We start from the raw sequence: 23,413 nt of genomic DNA, 5'->3' as shown, positions 1-23,413 counted from the left end.
CAATTAAGAATTGAAATTGTGATACCCCCAAATCTGCGTTTTTCTACCTATCAACCAGACTTCAAAGAAATGACAATAAGTTCAGGATGGAGTGGTTGAAAAGGATGGTTCTCTCTAAAGGTCAGCAATTAATAATATATTTTCACTTTTTTAAACTTTTTTAGATTACTGTACCTATGAATATTTAAGCCGATGTTCTCCCATACATGAACCTTGATTTAAAATTGACATGTTTGCAAGATTCTCCCTTTTTTCTGATGACTATAAGCAGATATCTACTAGACATCACCACAGATTTTTACTGGATGAATGCATACTTGCCTAGTAAGTTTAGAAATTACCCAAAGAGGCCAATTTGTGCTGCAGGAAAATGATCTGTGAGATCTCTCTGAGTCTGTGCTTTAAAATTTAAAACATTTCAAATTTATGAAAATATCTCTGCACATTTTAATGGAAGTGTAACTGCTGTGAAGAGGAAGAGGTACTATAACAAAGTTAGAAACTATTAAACTATCATGGCACCAAATTAATATTTATTATGTAATTAAAACAGCAAAGAATTGCAGCTGCTATAACTCCCCTAAACTTCTGATATCATTTTAATTATATAGTATATATGAACAAATTATTAAAAGATAGAAAAGGGAAACTGTTTTTAATGCCTCGCTCATTGAGGAGTCTCTCTGATGAACTTCAACAGGTTAGTAAAACACGGCTTCAAACATGAAGCAACAGACTCGTCTGCAGAGCCTGTCAAATTAATCTGCTGTTTGTCTAAAAACAAAGGCCATGAAATTCAATTTGGGACGCTCCTGATGTCTGGGTAAGCAGCTTTCAGTCACCAACCGACAAGCTTGTGTACAAACAATGATTAGCTCCATCCACAAATACCTCTCATAAGCCTGGAGGATGTTTCCTGTCAGATCATTTATTAATGTCTGATAACACAAAAACAGGGCATATTTTTCATGTACAATAAGATCAAGTAATCTCATTAGCAGCAGGATTTGGTTGCTGCAAATTAATTGGCAGCGTGTAAATCAATGCTTCGCAATTTGATTCTCTTCTATTATTCATTGCTGTGTGATTATGGAAAGTAGCTTGTACTTACACTTCATCTCTCTGTCAATATGTAAATTCTCAGCCACAGTTAAAACCTGACAATGCCACTTTGAGGCTTTAAACTGCGAAACTTCAAAGAATTTTCAAATGAGGGGAAAGTGGTTGCAAAGTCAAGGAGGAGAAAACTCCAGTGAACATGCTGCCTTTGAACTAATTACCAAAATCGTTTGAAAATTTGTCACGTCGTTATTACATGTCTTTAAAGAAGTTTTGCCCTTTAAAAGCTCCATGAAGGGAAGAACCTGTGGCTGAATTGTAACTTCACGGAGCATCACACTGAGGAATTTCTGTGAAAGCCGGATGGTTTTTTGATGTCACAGGCGGAGATATGCATCTAACTGGTGCCTATTGTTGGTGAAACTGTATGTAAAGATATATTCATATAAAGATGCATATAGACATGAATGTGAGTGTCTGACTTGTTCCTAAGCAACAGTAGACCTATGAGCCCAGTGACAGATGGTTGGTGAAGTTATTTTGGTTTGGAGAAGAAGAAGAGGGAGGGAGCGATGAGGTGCCTGGACGGAGGAGAGGGGGGGGGGGGGGGGGGGGATGTTTCCACTTAACATGAGGGAATTGGCAGCCTAGCAACACAAACTAAGTAAAGACATCCCTAGCAACAAGGAGGTGGCGTTTGTCCACACCCACCTCCCCTCTGCTCTTTAGCCCCGCGTCCTTTGTGTCCGCGGGGCAGCCACAGCGCTGACATGACTCAGGACTCGACCCCAGACTCTTCTGCACAACTTTCAATTAACAGATGCCTCTTTTATTAGCTGATGAAAGCGTACGCAGGACTGCGAGGACGCCGCTGTGTCCCCGTATGTGCTGGAGTGTGTGCCAGGAAACCGTTCATTAACAAAGCATGTTTTGGGTATTAAATATGGATAGATGAGCATCACAAGATGCAGTGGACGCATTAGAGGCCATGTTTTGATCTCAAGGGGCTTGCCACCTTTGGGACTCTTAATCACGCAGAGGTAAATACAGTCATTAATTACACACTGATACAGATTGCAGGGACGCAGACTGGTGCCCCACATCAACCCCACACTAAGCAGCCATCAGTCATTATAGTTATTTTAAGGAGCTAATGATTCCATTGCTGTGATTTTCAGGGGGATATCAGACTGCAGTCTGTCCATTTGACTCACTGTTGAAAATCTGTTTGTTTGAGAAACAGACTTCATGAATCTAATTGAAGAAAAGTCTTCCTCTCCAGTGCAGACATCTCATGCACTCCACCAGCAGCTACCCATTAACCTCATTTCCATTTAGACACATCTCCACATCTCAGTAATGCAGGCTGTATGATCTGCCTTGTCTTCTTTGTTCCTTCCTTCTTTCTTTCCAGCTGCCTGGCTTATATTCAACAGCAGGCTACATTAGACTTCCCACAGCTCTTAAGTCTGGATGCACTTAAAACAACACAAAACAAAATAAACGCACTCTTTGTTTTATTTCTCCGTCCCTCATGCAGTTATTCATTTGTTTTTACTTTCTCCACATATACACTGTGATCCCCTGAGAGGGGCTGGACCAGGGGAAGGCACATCATACAGCGAAACGTCACAACACAAACACACATTGTCCCACGTCAGCGTCTCCGGGGCACATTTCATAAGCCTGCAAACCCTTCACCTGCAAAAAAGTCATATCCCCACACTTGACCCCCCCACCCACCAGTCAAACGCAGCGAGGCACGGAAAGGGTAAGTCAGTTGTGGTTAATCAAACACTGATTTTGTCTGAGAGCAATTGCGTTTTGATATTGGCTCTCCGTGGCGGCATTCTCACACTCCATGAAAAGCTTAAAGGGCTCCAGATAGATCTGTAACATAGGTCAGGACCCCTCCATCCCCCTCTCCTCCTCCAGCCCCCGTCCTCGCTTCTTGTTCAGTCTTAATTGGCTGCCATCTGACCCAGTCTCTGGCTTTTTACTCAGGACGACTGGCGCGATGCCGGTACCGAAAATGCCATTCATCTGTGGGGGTGATCGCCACAGAGGGCTTTAGAGCCAATAGATCCCAATCAGTAAATACTGGAGAGGGGGTTTGATTGCCCCCAGTGTATTACCTGCACCATCTACCCACACTGAGAGCTTAATGCCAGCAGAACAGTTGACTATTATAGCTTTTCTACTTATTTCTCTATTTTTGTCATTTCTTCTCGCAGCAATTCTTGGACACGGGTGGCAGTAACTTAGCAACAAGCTGGAGAATAAGAGCAGGGCACAGGGATAAAGATTCAATAAATGGACAAGTGCCGAGATAAGAAGCATTGTCTGCTTCTGCAAGCCCCAACACACACACACACACACACACACACACACACACACACACACACAGACCACACACTTCCCAAAGTTTATTTCTGTGGGGCAATCTGAGCTTTTATCCCATTTTCTGCCTCATTTTCTTTTTTCGTTCTTGTTTTAGAAGCTGGCAAATTTCCGTCTGCTCCGTCGTTCAGCGGAATGGGAAGAGTTTTTTCTGTGGCGAGCTCTCATCAGATTCATAAATTGAGTGAGGAGGACAGAGAGCTTGGTGAGACTGTTTCTAGGGAATGCATATTACATGGCAATAGCTTGGGGCAAAGTCAGTCCTTTTACACCCTAGAAAAATTCAAGAAGTGACTGCTGATCACATTCACCTCATGAACTGTAGTGCTGTAAATATTCTTTTATATATTATTTGTCCCACTAGGGGTCCTTCTACCACAACTACACAACTTGTCTGCTTCAAATATGTGTGGTGATTCATTCATTTTGAGTTCTAAATTAATATCATTCATGTTTATGGTAGGTTTTCCAGTCTTTCCTTAAATCGCACACACATTTAGTGCAGCTTACGTATTAACTGTTATAAACTGTGTTCTTTTCAATCCAGGAGACAGCAAGGTGACCTACAAAGCATGCATTTAACAGAATGCAAGTCACTTTTAACTGTTACATATCATAGCACGACAACCTTGGTAGTAATTTTAAATAGATGTTATCTGTTATATGAACTCAATGCAAAGCAACAAATCACCAACTGTGCTGAAAGCAGTGTTGTGTCTTGACACCTCTGCACAGGGTCCAAAATGCTGCATATCTCCATTATTTAATTTAACTGCCACATGAGTTCACATTTTGCATTCCATCTATCAATACAGGTCCAGTTCAATAATAACTCAACCACATGTTTTACTCTGTGAGACACACCCTAAGGCCATGCTAGATAACAAACACTGTGGAAAAGGGGTTGGAATTGATTTATTTGACTTAATAGAGTTGTCGAAATACTCTTCAGAAAACACAATGAGGATTTGCACCATTTGGCTTTATTGGGTTCACACTTATCTATTAGTTAATGATAAAAAACGGATTTATTAATTCATTTTTGTATTTTATTGTGATATTGTATCCATCCGTTTCAATTTGATTGAGTTCCTTTACTTAATAAATAAAAAAAGAACAAATACATTCATCATGGAGAAGAAAAAAGATGACTGGCAATTTGTCAATATACTGTACTTAAAGTGTTATTAGTGGAAAAACCCTACTGGCATGTTTTGAGATTCAGAGTGATTTGTACAAAATAACGTGTTCCTTTTTGTCTTTTTTTTCGCCACACCTAATCCCCATGTGATTTTCAGCTTTCAGGAGTCTGAGACAATCTGTCCAGGTGTTTTCTGAGACAAAAAAAACAAACATAGCCTGCACACTGACTGTTAAAATACTTTGCAGACTGTCACTAACTCCACTTATGCTAAAGTAAAAATAATTTCGGCTCGTTTTTTCCTTTTTCGACTTATCAAATGTAACCAAATCATAAAAAAACGAGTGTCAACATGTCGTGAGCGTGTCTGTTCCCCGATACATTAACTACATGGAAAGTGTGGTGTTTGAGGCGCAGCTGTATGACCCAACATGCGTTTAGTCAACTCAAGAATGAGGAAAGGCGTTCAAGTTGCGAAGAACAAGCCCACAGGGAACACAGACGACTCATGTCAGCTCTGCTCCGTTACTCTCCAGCCATGGGAACTTTTTTAAACCATCTATTGATACCATTTCTCCTTTTGTTGTCGGCATCAAACGTTTTCGGTAAGTTTTTTTTATTCTTTGAGCGACTTTTTCAAACTTTCACCTGCCTAGGCGACCTGGCTGGGGGGGTTCCGCCCAGCTCGCAGGTCATCTTTGAAGGTGCTCCCTACCGCTAACTTTTTCAGTAGATGTGCTGATAATTCTAAGTATTGTTCTCAAACGTAACAGAGAAAAATTCACTATTAGACATAAATGGAGCGACGCTGTTGCTTGTAATTGCGCTGCTCTGCTGGAGCGTTCGCCACCTTTCCTTATAAGGGAGTGAAAATAGTTTTCCCAAAGCTCGGGGACCTGGGGGTCTGCTCAGGCTCCCCTGGTCTCCAGAACAAAAACCAAGCAATTTTTTATTATTACCAAATGATGGGGAATGTGTAGCTTATATGTATGCATTATATATATAGGTTATGTGTGTGATTTGAGGTTGAAAATCCCAATTAACACAAACAAACTAGATACATACATAAAACACTATATGTCTATAAAGTCTCTAGACCTATTTTATATAAAGTCTACATAACATCAGACTTACCTGGAATACCTCAAGTACTAAACTAAAATTATATATATATACTTTATGATGCTTTTTCGGTGTGTAGTTGCTTGAGGGGGTCTTGACTATGGTAGATTGACATTACTGACTGTGTTTAACTCCAGTGAGCCACACCCATAGGCAATACTAGATAACAAATACAAAGGCATTTGAATATGTTGCAATGAATTTGGTGCAATTTGCTGACATGGTCAAACTAGTGACCCTCGTGCATTGGGATCACACCAGCAACACCATAATAGGCCAGGGGCGTAAAGTGGCCAACGGGGGCAATGGCCCCTTCTTTAGATCTCACCGCTCATACTACCGGTGCCCTTGTTCAGACTACACCCATCTTTGAACTCAGCCTTCATTCTGATCTCAGCTACACACGTATAAAGTTCATGACTGCATCTTGCACAGCTGTGACGCTATCACAGTAAAAAAAAAAAAACTGTTTATAGACGGACAGACATATAAACACCAGGCAAAGTACTCCTATTTCCTGCTGCAGTAGTTGTCTTCAGGACCACATTTTGCAATGATTACACATACACAGACTCACAAGAAGAAAACAGGCTGACTATGAGTCAAAGAAAACATAATGAGGATCAGCATCATTAATGATCAACTGCACTCAGACGTCAACGTCCAGCTACAGAGAACTTCCATTCTGTGTTGACTTTGGCGCCCCCTGTGACCAAAAGTGGTTGTGTTTCTATGAGCACCACCGCCTCATCTTGATCTTATTAACACGAGGAAACGAGAAAGAAAGATGCAACTTTTTTTTTTTTTTTTTTTAAGCATAACTGTTTACAGGATCCACAGCAATAAGGTTATGTGTCTGTTTGTGGCAAGATTAATAACTAATATGACGATGGTGAAACAAAGTCAACTTTGTTTTTGCCACCAACAAAAAATCATATATTGATGTAAAACCACATATTCCTGTCTGGGAGAACCAATTAAGAATCAGTTTTGAATCCTCTCAAATCCCACAATTCTCTTCATTGATTCTTGACTCATGTTTTTGCTTGTGCTCTACCACTGTCTTTTTTAGGTTTTTGTTTTGTTGATTGGTGAATGCTTTTCTTCCAATGTAAACATAGACTCTTCCTGTCTGTGAGATGATATAGTTTCGTCTGGTTTCAAATTCCTATATATAAATGTGCAGTCTAGCAATGATGGTCTTGTTTGCTTATGTAGAAACTCTTGTAGTGGCATTAAATGTTTGTACAGTGCTCTCAATGTGATTGCTGTGGTATCTGAATTTGTGGTTGAACACAGCTGCATGGCACTTCTGACAGACAGTGTGGTCAGCAGTGTTATCTATGCCATTTTTTTCCTGAAACATTAAGTGGAAGGAGATGTATCTTGTGCAGTGGTGGCATATAACTAAATGTTTTTACTTAAGAACTGTACTTAGTTTGTAATTTTTAGGTACTTGTACTTGAGTATTTCAATCTTCTGCTGCTTCATACTTGTACTTCACTACATTTCAGAGGTAAATGGTAGGAAAGGGAAATAGTTTTTACTCCACTACATTTTTTGATAACTTTATTTACTTGTTTCTTTGCAGATTGAGATGAAGACAAAGACGATGTATTATTATGGATAAAAATAGGAATTTATTGATCCCTGTGAAATGTACAAGTTACCTGGCAGTATATAAAGTACCTAGTACCTATATAGTCCACCTTTACCAGCTATAACATTAAAGTAATGTACAATGTACATCAATAATTATAATCAATTATATAATAAACGTTCTAAAAAATTGGCCATTCTGCATAATGAATACATTTGGTACTTTAGGTATATTTTGTTGCTGAAACTTCTGTACTTTTAAATGCTGGACTTTTACTTGTAACAGAGTATTTCCACCATTGATTTTGTGTTGTATTTCTGTTTGCGTGATCATTAAAGGTTCCAACATCTGCACATCACAAGGAGTCACAACTTGTCAGCAGTGCTTGGCCGTTCACCCGAGCTGTGCATGGTGCTCTCAGGAGGTAAGAACAGCAGACACACAAACACAGTGTCGCTCCTCCCATTCATTGCTCACTGCAGCAGCAAGTTAAAACAGAAACCCTAATTTCCCAACAGCTTTCCTCCAGTTTTCAGCCTCAGATGTGTATTCTTGAACATGCTTGTACACTGGAGCCTCTGAACTGTTAAGATTGAAAACAAGATAAGGATGGGTGTTGGTCTCAGGTCAAATGTATGAACTTGACTACACAGATGCAGAACTGACGATGATGTAATGTCCCAGATAACTTCTGGAGTGTCATTTAGCTACCTGTTAGCAATCACCTTTTTTGAAAGACGTAAAAAAGGTTCAAAATTCAAGAGCATGGTCAGTGGTGGAAGAAGTATTCAGATCTCTTACTTAAGTAGAAGTACTGCGTTCGAAGTAGTAGTAGTAAAAGTACAAAAGCATCAAAATGTACTAAAAGTAGAAGTACTTGTTATGCTGAATGACCCCACACAGATTGTTTTATATGTTCTAAATATATTATTAGATTATTATCATTATTGATGCATTTATGTAAGCATCGTTTTATTGCTATCAAGGTAGGGCTCATTTTAACTATTTGATATACTTTATGTGGTTTAATTTATAAACACGCGTAATCACTTTAAATGTATCATGTTTTTTTATGTTAAATCTCAACCTGAAAAGTAACTAAAGCTGGCAGCTAAATGTAGTGGAATAAAAAGTACAATATTTGCCTCAAAATGTAGTGGAGTAGAAGTAAAAGTTACAAATGTGGAAATGCTCAAGTAAACCACAAGTACAAACTGTACTTAAGTACAGTACTTCAGTAAATGTACTTAGTTACATCCCACCAATGAGCATGGTATTTACTGATGTATTTCATGTCATCGAACTAAGCGTGAAAATCTCTTCAACATGTGCTAACAATTTGTGACTTTATTGCAAGCACCTCACCAAAAATCCACTAACTTGGAGATGAGGGAACCGAGTGTGTAAAAATGCCAACTTGTTTCGTTTTAAGGACCTTTTTTTGCAGCACTTCATTGAGTGTGGATAAATCATGTCATAAATGCAAACCTAAAAAGTATTTTATTTAATTAATTAATTTACTTTGACGCAATGGTTCTTTATTCAGGAGTATGGAAAAGGGGGATCCGGCGCACCCCGCTGCGACGAGGAGCAGAATCTGCTGGATGGAGGGTGCAATACTGTGGAGTTCCCCCACAGCAAACTGAGGATTCTGAAGGATGACCCGCTCAGCAACAAGGCCTCTGGCGGTGCTGGCAAAGTCACACAGATAAAGCCTCAGAAACTCCACATGACACTAAGACCAGGTGCTTTTACTGCCAACCAGACATCACCATAAGACCAGATGCCTGAGGCCACACTAAAGCAGATACACATGAACACCAAGGGCCATTATTATTGTTGTGCATGCACTTTAACAGACAGATTTCTATATATTATTATTATCTAATATTTATTTAATCTTCCATGCATTCCTCCATCTCTGCATCCCTCCTCTCTTTCTCTCTCAGGTGATTCCAAGCGTTTCACCGTGACAGTGAAGCAGGTGGAGGATTACCCAGTGGACCTCTATTATCTGATGGATCTTTCAAATTCAATGAAGGATGACTTGAAGAAGCTTCAAACCGTGGGGAGTGAAATCGCGAAGACCATGGGCCGCAAAACAAGCAACTTACGCATGGGGTTTGGAGCCTTTGTGGACAAGACCATCTCCCCTTACATGTTCATGTATCCTCCAGAGGCAGTGGTGAATCCTTGCTATGGGTAGGTGCTGAGGTTATTGTTGGTGCTACATTCCAAGTGAAGATTATTTTAATAATCTGAGAGAGTCCAGTTCTCCTTCACTGACTTCCTATCCCCCATTCACCTATTCAATACATACAGAAGTCACGAGATATGCAAGGCTCAGTTCGGGTTCAAGCATGTGCTGTCACTGACGGAGAAGGTGGCTCGCTTCACTGAGGAGGTGAAGAAACAGCAGGTGTCTAAAAATAGAGATTCTCCAGAGGGTGGATTTGATGCTGTCATGCAGGCTGTGGTTTGCAAGGTATGAAAATGTAATTCCAAAAACATGCTCGCTGATGTGCGAGCTAAGAGTGTGCATACATACATATCAGTCTTTGCTTATCTTTTCTGCGTTTATCATCATTAGGACAAGATTGGGTGGCGTCCGGATGCCTCACACCTTTTGGTGTTCACCACTGATGCCAAAACTCACATCGCTCTGGATGGACGTATAGCTGGAATCGTCCGGCCCAACGATGGACAGTGTCACCTTGATAGTGATAATGTTTACAACAAATCTGCTGTGCTGGTAAAGGCAGAAATTTAAGTACATCATTAATCCACTTTGGTTTTGTAATAGTTTGTGGAGAACCTGCTTTCATTGAGGACTATTTGCTTCCTGTGTCTCCCAGGACTATCCCTCTTTGGGGCTCATGGCAGATAAAATGTCTGAAAACAACATCAATTTAATTTTAGGTGTAACCATTGATGTGGTGGCGCTTTACAAGGTAAACAAACTGCACTGCTAGTACCACACAGCATAAAAAAGTTAAAGTTGAAAAACACAAAAACTGGGTCATCATCTTGCTTGTCATGTCTGCCCTCCCAGAAGTACAGTGAGCTCATTGCAGGCACAACTGTGGGAACGCTGTCAGGTAACTCTGGGAATGTTGTTGAGCTCATTGAGGAGGCGTATGAGGTAAGGGTTTCCCAAATGTGGAAGATAAAACTCATTTAATCTAATGAATCTATAAAATGTAATTGGTTTGACCTCATCACTTTGTGTTGTGTAGAAAATCCGCTCTAAAGTGGAGCTGGAGTTTGTGGATGCCCCAGAAGAGTTGAATCTCTCCTTCAATGCTTCCTGCCTAAATGGGGAGGTCATCCCTGGACTCAAGTCCTGCTCTGGCCTCAAGATTGGAGACACAGTATGTATCTGCTGAGATGTTTACTTGCACATCTGGTATCTACACATACAGACTGTCACAGAAGCATTTCCTCCCCTTCAGGTGTCGTTTAATCTGGAGGCTCAGCTGCGTGGCTGCCCCAAAGAGAAGAGCCGCACTTTTACCATCAAACCTCGAGGCTTTCAGGATTCCCTGGAGGTCACGGTGGACTTTGCCTGTGACTGCAAATGTGAGGCGAAGGCCGAAGTCAACAGCACCATCTGTACCAATGGCAACGGGACCCACGAGTGTGGAGTGTGTCAGTGTCACCCGGGGCGTCTGGGCCCTCATTGCGAGTGCTCCGTGGAGGACTACAGTCCATCGGATGATGCCAAATGCATCCAGAAGACAAATCAGGCCCAAATCTGCAGCGGGAGAGGCAACTGTTTGTGCGGACAGTGCTCCTGCCATACAAATGAGTTTGGTCAGGTGTGGGGCAGTTACTGCGAATGTGACGACTTCAGCTGCCCGCGCGACAAAGGGGTACTGTGCTCCGGTGAGTAGATGCACTTCGTCCGGTCATGATCAGTGTTAAGCTAAAAACATGCTCAGTGTAAGTACACAAGCAACAACCATCTCCGGTGAACACACTGGACAGGCACTCTTACAATTAGGGTTGCCAACCGTCCCTTGAAAAACGGAATCGTCCCGTATTTAGAAACAAAAGCAGCTGTCCCGTATTGAGGTGAAAAGGGACGCGCTTTGTCCCGTATTATTGTGACAGTCAAAAAATAGTCAGTAAATGCCAATGAAAATTTAATAACAGGGCGCTTTATATGTAAACTTACGGTAAACTTGTTCCCTCTGTGACCAATGAACTGACAGCATATTCACACACGAGTATGACGATACAGAATACGCTCATCCCATTGGTCGAGGAGAAGATAGCAGAAGACAACAAAGCAGCATGCGTAGGTGACAGTGACACAGACGCCGACACTGCTTTACGGGGCGCTACACCTTCAAGCAGCAATGTGTCTAGTACCCCTCCGAAAAAAAAAACAGAAAAGGATGCAAAAATACTGAAGAATGGGTAAAAGGAAGCACCTGGGTGGAAAAAGTGCGTGATAACATCTATAAAGCACACTGCACGTTGTGCCGGCGCTCTTTTTCCTTAGTCCATGGTGGACTGACTGACCTGAAACAACATGCTTCCAGTACTGCGGTCACGCATCTGCACTTTAAATTTTAGTGCGCAATTACATTGCACTTTACGGCCCGTTTGTCAGCTGCATGACTCCAAAATAGCCATTCAATTTTATTCATGCTGCTCCAATAAAATAAATACATCAATTTGTTCTCAGCAAACTCCAGTGCATTCTTGAAGACCAGGTCCCCATGTGTTCATGACATGAATTTAATGCCTTTTTACTGAACCAATTTGGAATTACGGAATGCTATAATCTTCCAAAATGGCCATTCAATTGCATACATGCTGCATTTTAAAAGCCAACTAAAGGAGTGAATCAAATTGTTATCATCAAACTCCACTACTTCTTTGAAAAACAGGCTAATTGTTTTTTTGTGTTAAAATGAATTGCTGGATAATCATTTGTTTTCTATGTATTCATGTCACACAAAAATATGCATCTAATTCAATTCAGGTTTGAGTCAAATTGTTGAAAAATCATTTTACCTACAAAAAAGGGGCTAAAAAATTCCACCACGCCAGGATGGGTGAAGGCAATCGGGTCGGCCGGCCCTGCCAATGAAGTGTCCCTTATTTATTTTTCGGGGAGTTGGCAACCCTACTTACAATAGACTATAAAAAATGTAGATGCAGCGTAAACCCATAGGTTTCTGAAGAAATCCTTAGGTTTCTGAAGAAACCCTTAGGTTTCTGAGCTGAGATGGGTCAAATGAAATCCTTGTTGCTCAAAGTGACCACATCCATAATGATGCATAATTTTGAGACTTAATATGATTTAACTGGTGAGTTATATAACATTTCTGCAAAGGTGGAAATTATTTGTAGACATTTTTTTTAAACAGGCTATATACATAGCCTAGTATTTCTGCTGTAAATCTGGTACTGCTCAACAGTATATGCTCCCCTTCGGGACTGACATTTGTTAGAACTGCAAGTGTGTAAAATGTCGGTTTTTATTACTGTAAGCACCACCAACTAAACAGCTTTACCTCCATTGAGTCAGGAGGTGGCAGAAATCGTCGATCCTGGGCTCATAAAACCCAAACTATCTGCATGGATCAATATAATTTTAAATAGGAGAAAAGCATGTTCCTGTTAGCAGGAAAAATGGAGTTGCCCTTCCCTTCCTTTTCCCTGCTCTGAGGCCCAGTTTGACCTCACTGGGACATACTCGGGTTCTTCCCAGTCGCTCTCAGTCTGTAAACACCTAACCGTTTACATAGTTTTCTGATACAGAGCTTGACAAATCAAAAATGCACAGCTCCTCGCAACACTAATGTGCATGTATTATTACAGTCTTTGCTTGCTTGTAAAGGACATGTAAATAACTGCGTACTTCAGCTGCCAAGCATAAACAGTCATGCTTTCAAATGCCCAGTCCTGTCAGGTCTGTAAACTTGGAGCGAGTTTGATTCATGTCCTACAGCAGTGCACCATGATGTGTTATCACTCCCTATTACAAGTCTGCACAGCTCTGTGCACAGTTACTCAATCACAGTGATAAAACCTTAATAGGCTTTGTCATTGGGTAATTTAATGTAATGTAGCAGTCTGGGCTTGTGATTGTAAGGAGGAAGCAGGATAGGAAACTGCTCTTTTATCTTTATGTACATTAACATGAATAAGATTAAACTTAATGTATGCATATTAACTCAAATGGAAATAAGAATCTCATGTTAATATGTACTGTTTGAACTGAACAGAAAGCGCAACATGCAAGAAATGGGTCTAATTTGACTTAAAAACCCAAAGTTCAACATTCAAAACATAGACTTTATGAAACATGACAGCACCCACCTGTCACTCAAAAGCCCTTAATTGTACCTCTGTACAGTTGTCATTAGTATGAAAATTAGCTTAATTAAAACCGTTTCTTGTTCCAGCCTGTAAACATGCCTATTTCAAGCCTAGTAAATTTCGGTATTTAAAGTGAGGGTCTATTGGATCCAGCTTCAGGTGACCATTTGAGAAACTGCAGTTTTTGGCTTTATTTTTCAGTCCAGTGGGTTGCAGCTTCCAGCTTGTAAAAAGTAAACAAAACATGCTCTGGGCTCCTTGTGCACCATGACCTAAAGTAAGATCAAGTGTCATGTGTGTGCTGGCATGTTGTAATATTTCTGGAGTCTTTCTCACGGGAGGATGATGTTTTTCTGAGAAACAGGTATCATGATGACATCCAGGGCTTGGGCACACACACTCACCCGACTCGCCCACCCACACGCCCAAACACACAAAGCCATATCTGGTGTAACACAGTCTACGGAGCTCAATTTGGGACCGCAGAGTTGTTGTTGTGTCTCGGTAGAGTCATGGCGTTGTTGTCTTTAAAGAGCGAGCGTCCCTTGGTCCCAGCTCAATTGAAGCTACTGCAACCCAGGGCTCCAAAAGGCTCTGTCTCCGTGCTATTCCCCGTGGCTGTGTGTTTCTTCCTCTGCTGAGGGGCTTTGGGATCGGTGCAGGGCAAGGAAGCAGGAGTCAGCAAGCACAGCCCCAGGGCCCATAAATATGAGGGAAGGGAGAACAGGAAAGTTTGCATTCCTCTGCTGGCAATTTGCCCGACCTCCTTTCTCTCCAGGATGTCTCCATCCCCGCTGCACTCCAGTCTTTTCACTCTCTTCTTCCAACAGCCTAATGTTCTGTTTTACTGTTCTGTCACTATCCCTGTTTCAGCCCTTTCATCATGGGCCCCCATGTTAACCTTCTCTAAAGCCCAGGCATGTGATTAATGAGAGGGATTACTGTGCCGTCTCAGAGAGAGAATGATGTCAACCTAAAAAAACCCTCTAATGTGTATGAATCAACTTTACAACTAATAAGAACAAGACAACAACACACACACTTTTGTCAAGTTTAAGTGCACTACACTGTAAAAATATCCATAGTTACAGATGTTTTTGACAAAAATGTCACAGCTTTTCTTGTTTTCAAAAGTTTTCAGCCGTTATCTTGTTGGCAGAGGAAGAAAGATTACTCAACAACTGCTTTGCTAAGCATTTATGTGAGATAGTTAACCATTAACCAGTGAAAATGTCTGGTCCCCTCACAGCTATAAATACTAAAAGAGAAGCAGAGTTGGCAGGGTGGGGACTGGGGAATTGTTTCCTCAAGTTTACATCAGTGGATGATTTGTTTTGAATTCTTGAATTAGGGACCCTTGGACCCTTTGTGATATTTCATGACCAGCTACTCCCCCCGTCTGATCCAGCTGGGCTGTGACTCACTCACTCTGCTCTTAGTCATCCAATGCCAAATCCTGTTTGGTTTCCTGCAAAGAACACTGTAGTCTCTGGGGCTGTGCCTTTGTTTCTAAAGTAGCTTAATCTCTCTGTCTCTCTGTAATCCAGGGAGTAAAACTCGCCTCCAGATTCTGTCAGCAAGTGGTTGCGTCACTGTAACACTGTTCCCCAAATGACCTGGCTTTTGTGCTTTCTACACTTTAGTGGAGTCTGAGGAAGTGTTTGCGTGTCAGTGTGTGCTCCAGCTTTTTAAGGAGTCGGGAATCATTAGTGTGTTCATTCACAATAGAGCGTTTCCTGCCTTTGTCAGAATAGGGATGATTAAGAGATATGTGTAATGTCCCCTGCTGAGAAATACATTTTAGTACAATTAGTTTCCATGTTATTTCAGGGTTGTTTGAGGTACTTCATCGTCAGTGTATTAACTACAGTAAATGGTAGTCGGCACGGCCCCTGCTTGGAGAAGCTGTCAGGAGTAACAGCATGGAAGCTAAGCATGGACTGCTGTGTACAGGGGCAGCAGCAAAATATATTTTAGCCACAAAATCAGTCAGTTTACCTGGCAGAACTCATTAGCCAACTAACTTTATATAGCGGTAGATGGTCTACCGCCACATAAATTTAGTTGGTTTGTATAATTGTGTAAAGTGTTACTTTTTGACACAATAACATAAAAGACAGAGGGCAGCAATAGACCAGCAACTCCAGTGTTCTGCGTAGTAAAATTACTGTTTTTTTCTATTGAGTCTGGTGGCTTTGAAGAAAGCGTAGATGCACTCGGATTTATGAAGTACACAAACACATTAGTAACCCATTACACCTAACACTAGTAATTAATTACATTGGTGCAGAATCTTTAACCCTTAAATGGGCAAACACATGTAAAATTTTTGGAAAAATAATTAATTGCTATTTTCTAATGTGTCTAGGCTAAAATAACACAATTTCATGATTTTTTTCAAAATATGACCTTTATTTTTCATTTTACAGTTTGTATCTCCCAGGATACATTGTCTGTTTAGGGTATAAATTTACCATTTTACAATTGTTCAAATATTTCATTTGGAAACTTTGGCAATTCATTAGCTACTCTCTTTAATGTCTTGTATACAAAGTTTCAAAAAAGTGGTTGATGCTGCTTCCAATAAGCTTACATGAATACAAGTTCGTCTGGTGAGCAATAGTCTCAAAGATGTCGTCGTCAAAGTATGTCAGTGGAGTGGATAGCTCATCTGGTGCAGTGAAGCAACTTTGGGTAACTGTACACTGGTGCTCAAATTTAGTTTTTCTCCACCTATTGAAAAGGAAAAAAAATATATCTGTGAAAAAACAGACACCCCCTTCCCCCGATCGCCAATACAAACCACAAAACTATTTATGATTTTACACAAACTCCTTTGTGTCTGTGTGTGCAAATGAGAGATACTAACACACATGACCATACAACAGATCATGTTTTGTTGCAGACATATGCTGTACATACAATATCTGCACCAAAATCACTGGATCTCTTACAGAACAATTCATTATACTACTCTATTCATTACCTGAACATCTTCCCTCTTTTACTGTGGTTTGCTCCCTCTTCTGGCTTGTCACTTGAGCTATCACTGAGCTGGTCACTGCTGCTACTGTCCTGATTCTGGCCCTCTGTATATAATTCATCTTCCTCATCTTCTTCACTGGTTCCCTCATCTGAATCAGATGAACCATCAGGTGGCAACACAACAGATGCTACCTCTCCCTTTCTTGTACCATAGAAAGTACTTGTAAAAATTCCCTGAAAACATATGTACACTGGTGATTTAATCAGAAATACACATTCAAGAGTAAAATAAAGTGTAATCAATATTTAACACCTTTATATTATTGATTATCTGTAGAGTATAGGGTTCAAAACATAAGTATATCTGAGAGTGATTATGCCTGTTTTTATACCCCTATCTGGACAACATATACCCCCAAGATACAGACATTCAATGTCTGTTTATCAAAGACGTGTAAATGTCAATTATTTTTCAACAAGAATACACAAAATTATGCTTAAAGAACAATATTTTCAAAAACAAATCCCCCCAAAACATAATAAACAAGAAAACCTCACCTCATGGCCAGTGTCTCTGTCCACGTAGGCTGCCATTTTGGAGTTTGACATAAATGTATCAATTTAGTTTTGAATGCTGCCATTCAGTCACATGACTTGGGTACTTGACCCACCCCCCCTTAAAACTTTCTCATGATATTAAGTGCAGATACTTGATGCCCCTCCCCCCTACAGCCTGCCAAATGTCTGTATCCCTCAGGATACAGAAACCATTTACACATTCTCAGGTACACTTGCACAAGCATGCAACATGCTGTAAAAACAAGTGGCAGTTGTGTAATTGATATTTCACAGTAGTGTTTGCCTGGCCCCACCCTTGATTATGATTACTGAAAAACCTACTTGAATTTACTCAATAGGATGTCATTTTTGAATTGTACAAATTTCATTTAAATTGAAAGAATGTATGACGGCTACAGCATTAACCTCCTCGTCCTGTGATTCTTACAGATCATGGGAAGTGCAGCTGTGGTTTTTGTCAGTGTGAAGCTGGATGGAGAGGAGAATACTGTAACTGCTCCACACGCACAGACACCTGCGAGTCCATCATCGGCCTGCTCTGCAGCGGCCGGGGGAACTGCGAGTGTGGGGCTTGTCAGTGCACTCAGCCTGGAGCCTACGGAGCTACCTGTGAGAAATGTCCCACCTGTCCTGATTCCTGCACTATAAAAAAGTAATTCTATTTCGTAATATTTTTAACAAATGAGAAAGATGAAGGAATGGACAAAATAACTGAACACATGAAAGTAAGTTTCATCTGTCAAGTAACTCATTTTTAATTACACAAAGTCCCACATCTTGGATTCTGTAGGGTTTTTTTTTCCTGTTGTTGACTCTAGAGGATCATAGGGTTCATCTCTCTGGGAGCATGAATGTGCTCAAAAAACTTCACGCAGTCTACTATTAAATTAGTTTGCGTTAACTTGTATCCAAAGGTCACATTTTGACCTTGGTGGTGTAAGAAGAAACATGTGTAAAGTGGAAAAGATTAACCCTTTAAGGACCATGAATATTTACAGTAAATCCACTAGATTTTGCTATTTCTAGAGACAAAACTTTTGGCCTTGTAGTGCAACTAAAACCAATCGAGTGCTGCAGGAATTAATCATAAAAAACAGAGATGAGTTAGCATTTCCTCAGGAAACCATGAATAAGCATGGGTATGGGAAATATAGTTTTGAAATACTTTATCTTGACAACTGTTAGTCAAGGAAACTGACAATGGCAAAAGGTCAAGATGCCACCAAAATGATTAAGAGTCGTCTTCTGAGGACCACAAGTGTGCCAGTTTTTTATAAAAGTGCTCTGGACTTGAGGTGCTGCCACTGGCTGGTAAAAGAAAAGCAAATACTTTGAAACCAGCTGTCTGCAGGGCAGCGTCATTTATATTTCCACATTCCAACATGATAACAAACTCCCACACACATTTTTAGCAAATTCAGCAGGTGTGGTTTCATGTGGTTTCATGTGAACTCCCTATCTTATGTACAGCTGAGAACGATCGACAGAGAGCTGATCTCAACACTTTTATCTTAACACATTTATATCAATTTAGCTATACACTTAGGTGTGTCTGTTAGTTTGTCCATCCCTTGCATATCTACTTGAACCTTGCACTGCTACTATAGAGCATTTAGAGCATACACACTGTGTACTGTATGAAACTAATGGGGCTCTGCTTGCAGGGAGTGTGTTGAGTGTCAGCACTTCAAGAGAGGACAGTACGCCAAAGACAACACCTGCAATAGATTCTGCAAAGATAAAATCGAACCGGTGGAAATACTGAGTGAGAGCTCTTCTCTAACTTTTTTACTGCATATTGTTTCCTCAAGCTGCTGTGGTAATGTTTTCCTGCTGCTGATCACATGAACAGAATGTCCTTCAAAGTAGTTTAAGACTTTATAAATACATTATGGTTGAAGAAGATTATGCAGTGGTGAATATTCTATGTTTTTAAAGGTCACTTATTATACCTCAAAATCATTTTTATCACCTTATTTCTTTTTCTTTTTGTATTTTCACCTCCTACAGCTTTAAAACCTGGAAATGCCGTGAATTGTTCGTACAAAGATGAAAATGACTGCTTGGAGCACTTCCAGTATTACGAAGATGAGAGTGGCAAATCCATTCTGTATGTGGTGAAAGAGCCAGGTACTGACAGAGTTCGTGTGTTCATGTACGAGACGTTTAAGCTGTCAGAAGTGAGAATTGTTATTTCTGTGTATTATTGCAACAGAACAGTGTGTTCTGGTTGGCATTTCAGCCTGTGTCTGATGAGCAAAAGAGGAACAGTGAGTGCATCCAGTAATCTAGCACATCATCAGCCAGTTAGCCATAGCCGCACTCTGCCACACCACAGAAACCAAGACATGCCATGCAATGAGCCTGAGAGAAATTAACTCTTTTTCTCCCTCTGCCTCCCTTTCCTGTCTCTGGTCTCTTAGAGTGTCCTGAGGGTCCAAACATCTTGGTGGTGCTCCTGGCGACGGCCGGAGCCATTCTGCTGCTGGGTCTCATTGGCCTGCTCATCTGGAAGCTGCTGGTCACCATCCACGACCGCAGAGAGTTCGCCAAGTTTGAGGAGGAGAGAGCCAAAGCCAAATGGGACACGGTGAGAAATATGCATAATTGAAATTGCATACAGGAACAGCTTCTTATTCAGGGATGATCAATGGAGTACTACTAATACAGTAACAGATTATGTCTGATCTTTGAAGGGGAGACTCCAAACTAGAACTGTTGCATAGGGTATGGGCCTTATCTGCTGTACTGCACTTTTTTTTAATATACATTTTTTTTATGACAGCAATTCTTGGTGCAACATGCTTCAAAAATCTTTAATTAAATGTCTCCTTAGGTTAATGAAATCATTGCAGCATCCTAAAGCAGCAGGAGGAATATGTTGCGAAATACTCTGACCCAAATGTTACTCTGGTTACTTCCTTTGTTACAGTGGTGGAATGTAACTAAGTACATTTACTCAAGTACTGTACTTAAGTACAATTTTGAGGTTATTGGACTTTACTTAAGTACATTTTGAGGCAAGCATTGTACTTTTTATTGTACTTTTTACTTTTTGCAGCTTTAGTTACTTTTCAGGTCAAGATTTAACATAAAAACATGATAAATTTAAAGTTATTCGACGTTTGCTTAAAAATAAACCTCATAACAGTATATTAAGTAGTGAAAATGAGCCCTACCTTGATAAAATGTAAATTTTATATAAACAAATAAATAAATAATATATTGCATAAATAATAATCCAATAATATATTTGGGATATACAAAACAATTTGAGTGGGTCCATTCTGCATAACAAGTACTTTTACTTTTGATACTTTAACTACATTTTGATACGGATACTTTTGGATTTTTACTTAAGTACGTTTTGGATGCAGGACTTTTACTTGTAGTTGAGTAATTTCACAGTGTGGCATTACTACTTTTAGTTAAGTAAGGGATCTGAATACTTTTTCCACCACTGCTTGATTAAATCACCTAAAAAAAACACCATGTTGCTACAGTTTAACCATACAGACCTCCACACACATCGCACTGTTAACTCAATATTCCGCTTTTTTACGAAGGAAACGTTCGGTCAAAGAAAGAAATAGAAAAAGTAGCATCTCATATTTTATCCTCGAATCACACTGCAGTGCAAACACTAACCTATGTGACCATAAATGCATTTGAATTATTGCTGAAATTGTGTCAGGCCAAATAATATAAATCGTTTCACCAAAACCATCCATTTTTTTTATCTCTATTGTTTTTATAATAACTACCTGATGGAAAATCCTCCTCCGTCTGTCTCTGGGTGCAGTGATATGTGTTCATGTTGTGGCAGCAATACCTCTGTTTTTTCATTTCCCAGGCTAACAATCCTTTGTATAAAGGAGCCACCTCCACCTTCACCAATGTAGCGTACCGAGGCAACTAATGACTAGTGGGGATGAGAAAAACTCAGGGGTCAACGACAGAGATGGAATGTACAAGCAGAGAAACGGAGGGAAGAAGATCCTACACTGTAGCTGAAAAGTAGTCAATGCTGTCAGCAACATGATGTAATAATTGTATATATTGTAGAAATAACTTTAAATGTAAGTTACAGAGTTCTATACGGTGGTGTGTACTCTTGTAGCACACAGTTTGCATGTTCTCCCCTTGTCAGCGTGGGTTCTCACCGGGTTCTCCGGCTTCCTCCCACAGTCATAAACAACCATACACAAAGAGGAACTGCTGCTGAAAGTGGCACTTTTAGGAGGCTCTTCTGCCTCTGCATCATTTGTTACGGTCTTCAGCATTTCTTCTTAGTTTCTCAAATTATAAAAAGAGTAATAAGAATCACCATAACCAAGTAATAAGTCGCGATAGAAAATACATGAATGAATAGACATTTTGAAGTCCTCTTCAGGGTCTTCCACCTAAGCTGAGTTTTGTTAAAACATAATGTAATTTCCTCTTTAAGAATGCATCTGTCCGGGGCGTCCCGGTGGCTCACACTGGTAGAGAGCGTACCATAAGGAGTCCTTCCTGCGGCAGACCCGGGTTCGAATCCGGCCTAAGGTCCCTTTGCCGCATGTCCTCCCCTCTGTCTCCCTCTTTCTATCTATCACTTTCAATAAAAAGCAAAAATGCCCCAAAAAATAATCTTTAAAAAAGAAATAAATAATGCATCTGTTCACTTATCACACATTTAAACAGGGCCATTCAAAATGCTTTACCGCAAAGTTTACTATAAAACCTGTAGTATAATTTTAATGAGTTATTAAAACGGGTTTCCATGTACATCACCAATTCCCTTTTTTTCTAACTTGTTGCAGTCACAATTATGACAAGATTACGTCACTCCTTTTCCATTGAGTTACTGATAATTGTAAAAAGGAGTACGTCTCCTTAACTAAATGTCTTGGTTTACAGTTTGTGTTCTATATTGTTTTTTAAATGCTTATCAGCAAGGGTAACTTTATAATTGCTTTGATGCATTTCTTTATCCCTGCACCATCACCTGGTTTTGTGTTTGTTGAGTTTTTTTAGTTGTTCATGTTATGTGTAAAATTGCTGAATTGTAAATTATTTGGATTTTCTACTGAGCAGCACTGTGTTACACTGAAATTTCATGTTGTTTATTTGTGCATATGAGCAGATTTTATAGCACATCCAATGGTATTGGCCACAATGCCCAGCAGTTGTTGATGATGACCAAACTTACTCTTTGTAACCTCCATATGGGAGATGTGATGTGATGTGAGGTGTATTTTGGTTGTACAGCTCTGGTCCTCTGATGCTCTGCAAAGTTGTTGCAAATTTGTCTGTTTTTTGCACCATTTTTAAAGATGCCTGGGATTTTGCTCTAGTTTGTTACACAAAGGGAATGCATAAAGTTTCATTATAGCTGAATTCACCAACTCTCGTGTGATGCTTGACATTTGGGTTCCTTTAACAAATGTCAGAGCTGCTTTTAGCCTTCATTAAGATCAGAGTTAAAGTACCAAAGGTATTTGACATTGACATTCATATTTCAGATGTCTAAAATTTCTGAAGTAGAAAAACTCATGGTGTATTCACTCTGTGACGTCGATCGGCAATACACTTCGGACAAACATTACAATAAATATCACTGATGACCTGTGTGATTGAAGTAAAAAGGTGAATGTTTCATTCTGCCACAGGAAGCTATTACACAAACACTGACAAAATCTAAATGTAAGTATTGAAAGTCCTCACACATAACAGAGAGAGCAACATTATCAGACATTTTTTAACTTGACTTTTTGATTTAAAAATGTAAGATGAATATTAAAGAAAAAAATAAGGTTTAGTTCTTACACTCAATTCATGCAAATTCACTATGATGATACTAATAAGACAAATGTCAGTGTGTGGGGCGACCATTTCCTTTTACTACATTCTGTGGTAACTTGTCCTCCGTATCCTTTATAGAATGTTTCCTGTTGCGTGGCTCATTTCACTGAAGCTGGTAGTTCACCCATTTGTTCATGTGCACTTCTCTGATACATACTGCTATCACTAAACTTTACACTTGCCCTCACATTCCACAACTTGCATTATCTCTGTTGCCACATCCTGTTTACAGCATCCGGATGAGTCCTGTTAATGCTGTTTCCGGTTGTTGATATTGTTGGTTGGTACTCAAACTCCTTTTGATAATAAAAAGGTACATTCATCACAGTTGTGTACGTTCATTTCCC

General features: G+C 40.0%; 1 protein-coding gene across 1 annotated transcript; it reads left to right on the top strand.

Annotated features, from left to right (window-relative positions):
* Positions 1-5,052: 5,052 nt before the first annotated feature.
* itgb3a (integrin beta 3a) lies at positions 5,053-23,391 on the top strand. The gene is given in 16 exon segments (XM_059348697.1): positions 5,053-5,092; positions 5,095-5,205; positions 7,661-7,746; positions 8,869-9,067; positions 9,272-9,524; positions 9,645-9,807; positions 9,913-10,074; positions 10,178-10,273; positions 10,375-10,464; positions 10,559-10,693; positions 10,775-11,207; positions 17,652-17,874; positions 18,887-18,987; positions 19,233-19,352; positions 19,646-19,812; positions 21,076-23,391. Coding segments are annotated over 16 exon segments (2,445 nt in total). The 3' UTR covers positions 21,142-23,391.
* The last annotated feature ends 22 nt before the right edge of the window (positions 23,392-23,413 follow it).

The sequence above is a fragment of the Centropristis striata genome, chromosome 13 (genome assembly GCF_030273125.1).
Source record: "Centropristis striata isolate RG_2023a ecotype Rhode Island chromosome 13, C.striata_1.0, whole genome shotgun sequence".
In the NCBI taxonomy this organism is placed as follows: Eukaryota; Metazoa; Chordata; class Actinopteri; order Perciformes; family Serranidae; genus Centropristis; species Centropristis striata.
Note: the sequence above shows the minus strand (reverse complement) of the source record. Positions and strands in the feature narration are given on the sequence as shown.